Source organism: Medicago sativa, chromosome 5 (assembly GCF_051527215.1).
Source record: "Medicago sativa cultivar Bolivia chromosome 5, Bolivia_mono, whole genome shotgun sequence".
NCBI lineage: Eukaryota > Viridiplantae > Streptophyta > Magnoliopsida > Fabales > Fabaceae > Medicago > Medicago sativa.
In genome coordinates this window covers 21,910,894-21,921,067 of record NC_140753.1, presented here as the reverse complement: position 1 = coordinate 21,921,067, position 10,174 = coordinate 21,910,894, and the positions used below count along the sequence as shown (strand labels likewise).

The 10,174-nt window shown below is 31.0% G+C and overlaps 2 protein-coding genes across 5 annotated transcripts; both read left to right on the top strand.

Moving 5' to 3' along the window:
* The first annotated feature begins 1,396 nt into the window (after positions 1 to 1,396).
* On the top strand, positions 1,397 to 5,426 carry LOC146921013 (uncharacterized). Its single transcript, XM_085714411.1, has 8 exons — positions 1,397 to 1,901; positions 2,002 to 2,096; positions 2,189 to 2,292; positions 2,424 to 2,524; positions 2,829 to 2,932; positions 3,440 to 3,877; positions 4,223 to 4,354; positions 5,005 to 5,426. Exons 1-8 carry the CDS (start codon positions 1,638 to 1,640, stop codon positions 5,162 to 5,164), a joined length of 1,398 nt encoding a protein of 465 aa, XP_085570537.1. The 5' UTR covers positions 1,397 to 1,637; the 3' UTR covers positions 5,165 to 5,426.
* Positions 5,427 to 6,365: 939 nt separating this feature from the next.
* Positions 6,366 to 8,752, top strand: LOC146921012 (uncharacterized). 4 transcript variants are annotated; one of them, XM_085710754.1, is made up of 3 exons: positions 6,549 to 6,860; positions 7,148 to 7,239; positions 7,520 to 8,493. In XM_085710754.1, the coding sequence occupies exons 1-3, from the start codon at positions 6,621 to 6,623 to the stop codon at positions 7,680 to 7,682; spliced, it is 495 nt and encodes a 164-aa protein (XP_085566880.1). In that variant the 5' UTR covers positions 6,549 to 6,620; the 3' UTR covers positions 7,683 to 8,493. The 4 variants fall into 4 exon arrangements, 2 of the variants coding, with proteins under 2 accessions (XP_085566880.1, XP_085566881.1); XM_085710755.1 differs by lacking the exon at positions 7,520 to 8,493 and adding an exon at positions 8,502 to 8,733 and having other exon boundaries at positions 6,550 to 6,860; XR_015010750.1 differs by lacking the exons at positions 7,148 to 7,239; positions 7,520 to 8,493 and adding an exon at positions 8,502 to 8,752 and having other exon boundaries at positions 6,366 to 6,860.
* The last annotated feature ends 1,422 nt before the right edge of the window (positions 8,753 to 10,174 follow it).

The window sequence follows — 10,174 nt, the reverse complement described above, 5'->3', positions numbered from 1 at the left end:
ATCAACTATATTAATTGATCCCTCAAAAAAACTCCCATTTTCTCTCCCACACAAATTGAACAAACGTGTATGGTGTGATTCACAATGAATAAAGCGCGTTAGGATTGAATTGGACAACGTACAAAAGTGCCAAATAAAGCGTTACAAAAAATGAAATGTAATGGAATGGATAAGATGAATGCATGCAGTTGAGGTTGGTGTGAAACTTGAGAACCTTCCAGCTCTGTTACAGCACACTTGTTCATCCTCATTAGAAACGCCTAGAATCTCTTTATTTTTATTTTTATCTTTTCTATTTCATCGACCAAAGTTTTGTTGTATTCTTTTCTATAGATTTTGTCCATCTTAGTGGGTCCTATATTGACTATTATTGGGATTCAAGGCCAACTCAATGCCAAGTGTCACAATCCAAGTTGTCTTTTTTTATGATTTTTTTTGCTTACTCTATTTTAATATAAACAAATATCTTTTTTTTTTTATGAAGGAATATCAAAAAAATATCTAAAACTCAAACTTTAGTTGAAAAATATAACTTACCAATACATCTTTTTTATTTCATAAAGTAACATGTATTATGTCAAGATATTGATTTCTATGTACAAACAATGTAAAATCATTTTTTTCATATGTATCTATTTACATTTAAATCATATTTATATTGTCGAGATATTTTAAAAACTAATATTAAAAAGTGATACTATTGAGTGATGTGTGAATAAAGTATCTATTGCACAATCAAAAAATTAATCACTTCAATTAGGTAAAACTACAATAGATGTCAAAACTATTCATCAAGATATTTAACACCATTTGATTTGATCTAAAGAACTCTCCATAAATTGGAAGAGACCTCTTACCGTTCAAATTTAAATATATATTTTTGTCAAAAAAATTGAACTAGAATTTTGGATACCATAAAATAAATAAATAAAATTGAAATAAAAATTTATAATTAGAGTGTCTCATGATCTTAGCTCACTTGATAAGAGTTAATGCATATTATATGCAGAGACTGAAGTTCAAACATCAAACACCTTATTTATTTAACAAAAAATAATAATTAAACAAACACATGCAAAGTATCACAATTTTTCTTTTCTATACTATTATACAAACTATTTTATATATTTATTTGATTATTTTAATTTGAAAAAAATGAAATTAAATGTGGTGGATAAAAGTTGTAGTTGTGTCATAAGCAATGACAAATAAAGGATAGACAGATGGCAAAGACTTTGTGATTGGCCAAATATGATTTATGAGGTAGAAAAGAAACGTATAAAATGTGGGAAAAGACCATACTTCAAAACCTAAAAACCAAAATAAAATAAAAACAAACACAAAACAAAAAACAAAAAAACCGCGTATATATAACTTCCACAACAACAACAATAACAACAATTGAACTTTCACCTTTATCAACACCTTCCATTTATTGTTAACCTTAATAGGAAACAAAAATTGTTTTGTTTATGTAAAATCAAGGGTTTTTCATTCATCTTCAACAAGGGTTGAAACATTTTTTGATTTTAACCCTTTATTCTAATTTCAAGAGCCTTCTTTTTTGTTGACTTTTTTTGTAGAGGCTATAAAAGAAGGCTCTTGTGAATTCAAACAAAGTTTTGATTTTTGCAAAAATGTTGAGAATTTGGTTTAGTTATTTGCAATTGTTGGAGCTATTTGTGAGTTCATTGGTTCATTTGCTTTATGGGTTTTACATATTTAGTTCAGCTGTTGCTGGAGATCTATCAATGGTTGTTAATGAATATTTTCAAAAGGATAAGATGAAGAATGATGTTGTGGTTCAAGAGAATTTGAAAATTGATGAAAAAGATTCAAAATTTGATAATGATCTTCCTCCTATTGTTTTGGTTCATGGAATTTTTGGATTTGGCAAAGGGGTAATGATTCATGAATGTCCCTTTGTTTTTTTGTTTGTTTGTTTTGTTTCTGTCTCAAAATTAATGTTTTTTTTGTTAATGTTGTTTTTTGATTTTGCAGAGGTTAGGTGGTTTATCATATTTTGCTGGAGCAGAGAAGAAAGATGAAAGGGTTCTTGTTCCTGATCTAGGGTCTTTAACAAGCATTTATGATAGGTAAGTTCATGGAATTTTTATCTTATTGTTGTTTGTGCTTGCTTTGTGTTTGTGAAAATTCTTTAAAGGGTTTTGAAATTATGTTTTCTTAGGGCTAGAGAGTTGTTCTATTATTTGAAAGGAGGACAAGTTGATTATGGCGAAGAACACAGCAAGGCGTGTGGACATTCGCAGTTTGGAAGAGTCTATGAACAAGGTTTGAACATTGGAGATCTTCATGTTATGTTTGTTGTTTGTAGCAATATTTTTTTCCAACTTTACCTTTGTGAGTTTTGTTTTTAATGTTATTTTAAAATGTGTTTTGTTTTGTTATTTTGGTATACACAGGACATTATCCTGAATGGGACGAGGATCATCCTATTCATTTTGTCGGGCACTCGGCTGGAGCACAAGTTGTTCGTGTCTTGCAACAAATGCTTGCTGATAAGGTTGGTTTTGGTGTTAATTTTACGTGTTTTGTTGCATATTTGGATTTGGATATTGTATAAGGTAGATTCTAGTTCTGGTAAAAAATTGTATATGGTTGGTTATTTTGAATTGAAATTGACCGTGCCTTCAAACATTGGTTTGACTAGAATTGACAGAAAGGAACTTCTGCATTAATTTAAAACAATTACACTAACTTTTTGTTTTTACAATATGTTCATTCAAAATTATGATTGATAAATACTCACCCTAAATTTTGCTTATTTATTTTGGTTTTTGATGATTTGTTATTCATATTGTCTTCAGGCATTCAAGGGATATGAAAACACTTCAGAAAACTGGGTGTTAAGTCTCACAGCCTTATCCGGAGCATTTAATGGGACAACAAGAACATACTTTGATGGCATGCAGTGAGTTCTTATTAACTTTTGTTTCTCCTTAAACATAGCGCAGTTATATAGAGTTATTACTTATTATTGACTTTAAATAGCTTCTTCAATATAATATTGTTGGCTTGAAGAGGGGTGTTTAAGAGAGCATGCAACAGTTCATAGGGAGAAAAAGGGCATGGTAAAAGATAAAAATTTGTAATTTGGGCAGATTATATTCTTTTTTTCTTCAGCTGAATTTTACGAGTTTTTCAGCAAGCAACATGATAATTAAGGCCAAAATCTCCATTGTTTGTTCATATTAATTATATATATAATATCTAGTTAAAAACCAGAGTTATCTCTGTTTAGCAAATTTTGAATGCTAAGCTATGGAACACCTACACTTAAGATTGAAAACATGTTTGGTGCCTGACACATGCTGTTGCATTCAATTATGCAATTTTCTCAAATTATTACTGATGTCAATGTGTCGAGTTTATCTGTGTCAGTGATTTATAGGTGCTAAGCTAGTCTCTATTGTTTCAGGCCAGGAGACGGGAAAACATTGAAACCTATTTGCCTGCTACAGCTTTGCCGAATTGGGGTGATACTTTATGATTGGTTAGACATTTCTTGGCTGAAAAACTACTACAATTTCGGGTTTGATCACTTCAACATGTCATGGAGAAAGATGGGTGTATGGGGTCTTGTTGATTGTCTATTGGGGAATGCAGGTCCATTTGCATCAGAGGATTGGATCCTCCCTGATCTTACAATTCAAGGGTCTATAAAAATCAACTACCATCTGCGTACATTCCCAAACACATACTACTTCAGCTACGCGACCAAGCAGACAAGGAAGATCATGGGCGTTACGGCTCCTTCAAGCATATTTGGAGTTCATCCCCTGCTTTTCATTAGAGTGTTGCAAATGAGCCAGTGGACTCATCCTTCAGATGTTCCTCCCCCTTATAAAGGATACAGGTAGGGTTCTTAAATGCAATAATTTTTGTTTTCACCTTCCCGCGACAATACTTAATTATAAAATGGATTAAGGGCCTATGTGGATTGAATTTTTTAAACTTATCTACCAACATAAGCACTTACAAGACTGTTCGAGAGAATTTTTTGAAACAGTTGCAACATATCCATAAGCTGTGCCCAAGATAGCTTATAAAAACAAATTATAGCTTATATTAAAATTTATTTTATCTTTTGTTATAGAAATGAATTTTATAAACACTCATGATAAGCACTTAATTAAGCTGTTTATCCAAACATGGCATAAGCTTGATAAATAACACAAGTTTTATGTAATTGTCTGTGCAGGGATGAGGACTGGCAAGACAATGATGGAGCACTAAACACAATATCCATGACTCATCCTCGATTCCCGATTGAACACCCCAACCATTGTGTGGAAAAGGAATCAGATTGCCATCCAATGCAACCTGGCATCTGGTTAGTAAAACTACCTCCTTATTCTTTGGCGCGATAGTCAATTGTATTTCATATTTTAACAAGTACTTTACACAGCACATAGTTTGAGTCAAACCTGTAGCTTTAGAGCTTGACTATGCATTATTTTCTTGACCATGAATTGCATGCATATGGCCTACAAACTGTTTAAATTGTTCAACCAATTATTAATTTCTATAAATGTCATTTAACATGCTTTAGTTGTATGATAATCCTCAACAAATTGAATGTAAATGCGTTACATCATTTTAGTGAAGTGCTGTCATTTTACAAGATGCGGCAAAGTTTAATTTAATATAGTTGTGTATATATATATATATATATATATATATATATATATATATATATATATATATATATATATATATATATATATCATGAATTCATGATCAGATGATTGACTATACCAGTTTCTATTCTCATGTTTGGAAATTCTTTATCACCATCTTAAGTTACCTGTTGAGTGATTGTATCATTCAATCACTCAACAGAAACTGGTGTTAAATCAAATTTGCATTACTGATTTTTAAAATTGAATGACATATCTGTTGGGAATTTTTGCCTAGTCTATCTTTAGTTCTGAGAAATTGTTCTGTAGTGTACTGACCAAATTACGGTATTTGATGAAACAGGTACTACAAATATGTGGAGGGTGATCATGTCTTGTTCATTATCAATCGCGAGAGAGCTGGAGTAAAGTTTGACTTGATCTACGACAGTATTTTTGAACGCTGCAGGAAACACGTATTTAGAAAGAAGCTTCCAACAATGCCTAATGAAATTCATCACTAGCACATAATGTTTTACTCTCTGGGAATTTAAAAGAGAGTATGTCTTGTGATATAGGCCATTCATTTCAATTAGATGACTCCCCTTCACCTTTGTAAATGTAAATTCTATATAAAATATTGCATTTTCCCTCACATTTATACCAACAATTTCTGTAATTTGTAGGATTTTAAGAGAGAAATATCAGAGGCTTTAGGAATCTACAATCATATCAATAGTGTATACAATTGCATCCATATATGAAATATCATTAAAGTTTCTGGTCTGTGCCTGTTCCATTTATCTTTTGGTTTTGCAATTGTGCTATGGTGAGACTAGCTTCAACAACAGTTTTTTATTTTTTTTATTTTTTTTATTTTATATATAAGGACTGATATGACAGTAAGTATTTATAAAGATTGATATGATAATATGTAAATATATCGAGAGATTAATATGACAACATTAACGAAACAATTAACATAAGAGGCTATTTTGATTAACATAGAGCACAATTAAAGACTATTTTGAAATTTCGATACATTGATGACTATTGTAGCTATTCGTTAAACATTTAAGGACCAAAATGACTATCATTGCTATTTTAAATTTTTAAGAGCTTTCTTCATTTAAAGGTTGCCCTGAACCCAAGATGTCTTTCATTAGATGTCTAATACTCTTAATTACCAATTATGAATGTATCTCAAAGATCTCAAAATCCCAACCTTCATCACCCAAGCAATTGCATGTAGTAAACCAAGTTTTCCTTCCCATAATTGTATCAAAGCCAGAGTTTATATGGTTTTGCCCTCTAAGTCAGAAAATGACTTCAGACATCATGCCATGCACGTGTCAAGGGTTGTTGTGTTGAACTGAGCAGAGAAGGCAACAACCACATGTATTTCTTTTTCCATAAATTTTCTCTAGGTCTTCAGAGACTTTTCAAATAATTTTGCTTAAAATAGTCGTAAATAATATATTCAAGGACCAAGCTCATTAATTTGAAAATAAATATATGGTATAAAAATTACAATTAAGTTTTTTTTTTTACAAAAAAATAAAATTAGGGAGTAATAATATTATTATTATTATCTAGGAAAAGTGATAGACTCTAGACCATACATTATTCAATGAGTAAATAATTCAATTGAAATTTATACTCTAAATTTTAGCTACAAAATTAGACTGTCACCACTGCATTGTCCCCCGACCCCCACGGATTGAATGTAAATGCCAAATAAATCATCATATATATATATATAATTTACAATATTGAGGAAATTTTGGTGTAGGTGGGTTGGGGCAATCTTTGTATGCAAGGTTATAGTGTTGACATAGTATTTGCATGGAACCATTTAAACAGGTGCAAATAGCCGTATTTTGTGGTTTCTTGAAGATAAAAAAGGCTATTTGTTTTTGGAACTTGGTGGTTTTTGCATGTTGGGGAGTGTTATTTGGTCTAGCCAAAGCCAAGTAAAAAATGATTAGACTACAGAATGTTTATGATCAATTGGTGGAGTTGTTTTTGAGCTCCTTGCTTATTTTGTTTTATGGGTTTTACATTTTTGGTACTGATGTTGCTCAAGATCTCTCCAATAGTTTAGTTGAACTTGAAAATGATGAGATCGAAGAGAACGAAGTAAAACATGCTGCTAAAGATGACATGGCTCCTATTATGTTCGTTCACAGGTTTTCTGGATTCGGGTCATTTAGTAAACGGGTGAGTCATGTCTTTTCTGATCGTTTCCCTTTTCGTCTTCACAAATGTGTAAACCTTTCGGGTGATAGCACTCGGACAATATTTTTTATATTTTTAGCGGGTTTTAGAGATAACTTCCGATAAAGAGTAAATAAGTTTTTTTTTTTGACAAAAAGAGTAAATAAGTTTTGTTTTTGATACAAAGAATGGGGTAGTTTAAATGACACAAATTGTCTAAAAAAAGATTTAAAAAAATATGTGTAAAGTTTACCTGTTTTTTCATGTGCATGCTTCCAAATTAATGTTAGGATGTGCATGCTTCACAACTTATTGAGACTAAGACCAAACACCATAGGGCACTTGTCCCTGATTTGGGTGTCACAACCAGTATCTACGATAGGTGAGTTTTTAACCAGTTTCTTTTCATTGAACATGAAAAATAATTTCCTTGATGCAAATTAATTTAATTTTTGTGGTTTTGTTTGGGAAAATAGCTGTTCAATTTTTTTTGGTGAACTGCCAATCTTAATTGGTGAAAAAATAGTTGCACCAATTAATTTATTGAGACGAAATAGTTGTACCATTATGACTTTGAATTCTTGAATTTCATATTGAAATGTATACACTAAATTTTTCTTTGTGACAAGATTACTAAAGTTTTTTTATTTATAAATATCCAGTCAAAAAAATAAAAATTTAAAAGGTGGCCAAGTCGATTACGGTGAAGAAAACAGCACAACTCTTGGAAACTTGCAGTTTGGACAAATCTATGAAAGTGGTTCGAAGATTTTCATGATATTTGTTAAGATAGTTATAAATTATAATCTTGTTAGTGTTAGTTAGTAAGTTACTTATGAGTTAGTTAATGTAATTGAGCTCTACAAATAGGACTAATGTGTACACATTTCATATATGGTTTATCAAACAAACATGCTTTCTCATGATCTATATAATATAAACTTTCAATCTCATTGTTATTTGTAGTACATGTATTGAAAAGTTATTGGACAATGCAACATAACTCATCAAGTATAGAATCAGTGTAATTTGATTGCTTCTATTGAGTTGAAATAGTTTTGAGCATTGACCAAATTATAATATATAATGAAGGGTTAACTATGTTTATAGTCCCTATAAAATAGCGACCTTGTAAGTTTAGTCCTTACTTAATTTTAATAGCATTTTTAGTCCTTAATTTTGTTTTTTTGCCCTGAGTATTAGTCCCTACTCAATTCAAATTTGTTTAATTTATGCTTAAACTCTTAAATTTTTGAACAATTTTTTGCAGACATGTTTAGAACATTACCAAAAGTTCCTCCGCAAAAAATTATCGCAAAATTTGATTTCTACATCCAGATTTTATTACTTTTTATCTTTAACTTTTGTTGTTTTAAAAAATTCATATTTAATTCATTTCATGTCTGAAAATTCTAAATTTTAGTAAACGAACCTTTCATAGTGTTCTAATCTTGTCTCAAAAAAATCGTTCAAAAATTTAAGAGTTTAAGGATAATTAATCAAACTTTGTTTTAGCAGGGACTAAAATTATAAGTAATTTTTTTTATAGGGACTAAAAATGCTATTAAAATTAAGTAAGGACTAAACTTACAAGGTCGCTATTTTATAGGGACTAGAAACATAATTAACCCTATAATGAAACAGGTACTACAAGTTTGTAGAGGATGATCACATAGCACTTTTGTGGATTGGGAGAGAGAATGAGGACCGTTTGATGAAGCTTAGCACATGTTACTATCTAGAACTTTAGTACATAGGTCTCACAATCACAATATTGTAAACAAACGAAGAATAAAATCTGTTCAGCATTGTATCTCATTTGAAATGCTCCTTAATATATACATACACAATAATTTTTGTTTATTTTAATTTTTGGAGGCTCAGTTTAGTCATTTTCTGACTACAGCCAGATTTTATATTTATTAGAGATAGAGAAAGCTTCTTTTTTTTTTTTTTCATCCCCATGATTCTTAAAAACTTCTGTAGTCTGAAATTATTCATCTGGACAAATCTTGAGGCAGTAGTTTTCAAGAAATGATTTGGGGGTGTATAAAGCAGCTCTATTTATTAGATTTTGTTAGTCCAGGTATATCAGGTTAGGCCCAAAAAAGCAATTGTTGATGGCCCATACTGCTTTGCTTGAACTGTCAATTGTGATAGAAGATTGCTCTTTAGACTTAAAAGACTGCTCGCACACGCCCGGAAATGATATTCAATACTCCCAAATGCAGTTAACTACAGTTGGCTGCTTAATTTTCTCTTTAGGAGCGAACGGTAGTTAACTACCGTTGGAGGTATTTTGGTCATTTCCAGATGTGTGATAACAAATCTTTTAGTGTAAACAACAATCTTCATTGTGATATGTTACCTCTAATATTGATCCATAAGGTATGTATATCTTCATTGTGATATGTTGGTACGTATAAAAAAGTTGGGCATTCACAAAATTATGTGGCATCAAATTATTGAATGTTACATATTATACCCAACAAAACTATAGAGTAAGAAAGTTCCCTTCCAAAAATCAAAAAACTCTCTAGAGTATGGAAGTTTTCACCTAAAAGAGATTCACTCTACATAAAAGAGTATTTTATTTTATGGACAGGAACTCGATTAATTCATTCCATTCATAACTCCCGTCATATATAAGATGACAAGTGATCAATAATTACACAAAAAACGTACGATAATGCCGTTCTAGCTAACGAATGAACACCATTAATTATTCCAATATTTTTCTTCTTACATTTTTTTTTGCAAAATATTCATTTATAATATAAGTTATCTAAAAATATATTTTCAATAGAATTAATAAAAGCGAATTAGAAAGAAATATATTTATATAGTACTAACTACTATGTAAAAATAATAATTTTGGTGCCCCTAAAAAAATGGTGCCCTAGGCTGCCGCCCCTCGCGTCCGCCCTTAGAGCCACCCCTGTGTATGTCTGTGAATTAAACTTATCTTAAAGTTTTGTGTAGAACCAAGAGAAGTTTACTGAATTTAAAATGACACCAAGATTTGAATTGGCATTGAGTTTACTATGGATGATGTCAACACTTACTTACGACCAACTAATTATTTCTTTTAAGCCACATGCCTCTACTTCACAAGGTTGTGGTAGACCCTATAAACCAAGAGATTTTTGCTGATATGAAGTTGCATTTTTCGTCTCTTAGACACATACCTAAATCGTACTACCCTTACTCTTGAAAGATTGTTGTATCGACATTACACTTCAACGCCTCTAATTCAGGCCTTTGTCATCAAATCATATCGACAACAATACGATAAGAGCCTGAAGCCAAGGCATCTC

Excerpts from the sequence above, each read along its gene's own strand:
- LOC146921013 (XM_085714411.1), top strand. The coding sequence starts at position 1,638 with ATGTTGAGAATTTGGTTTAGTTATTTGCAATTGTTGGAGCTATTTGTG. Across the intron at positions 2,933-3,439 it reads ACATACTTTGATGGCATGCA|GCCAGGAGACGGGAAAACAT; the intron begins GTGAGTTCTTAT and ends CTATTGTTTCAG. Across the intron at positions 4,355-5,004 it reads CCAATGCAACCTGGCATCTG|GTACTACAAATATGTGGAGG; the intron begins GTTAGTAAAACT and ends TTGATGAAACAG.
- LOC146921012 (XM_085710754.1), top strand. The coding sequence starts at position 6,621 with ATGATTAGACTACAGAATGTTTATGATCAATTGGTGGAGTTGTTTTTG. Across the intron at positions 6,861-7,147 it reads TCGGGTCATTTAGTAAACGG|GATGTGCATGCTTCACAACT; the intron begins GTGAGTCATGTC and ends AATTAATGTTAG. Across the intron at positions 7,240-7,519 it reads ACAACCAGTATCTACGATAG|TCAAAAAAATAAAAATTTAA; the intron begins GTGAGTTTTTAA and ends ATAAATATCCAG.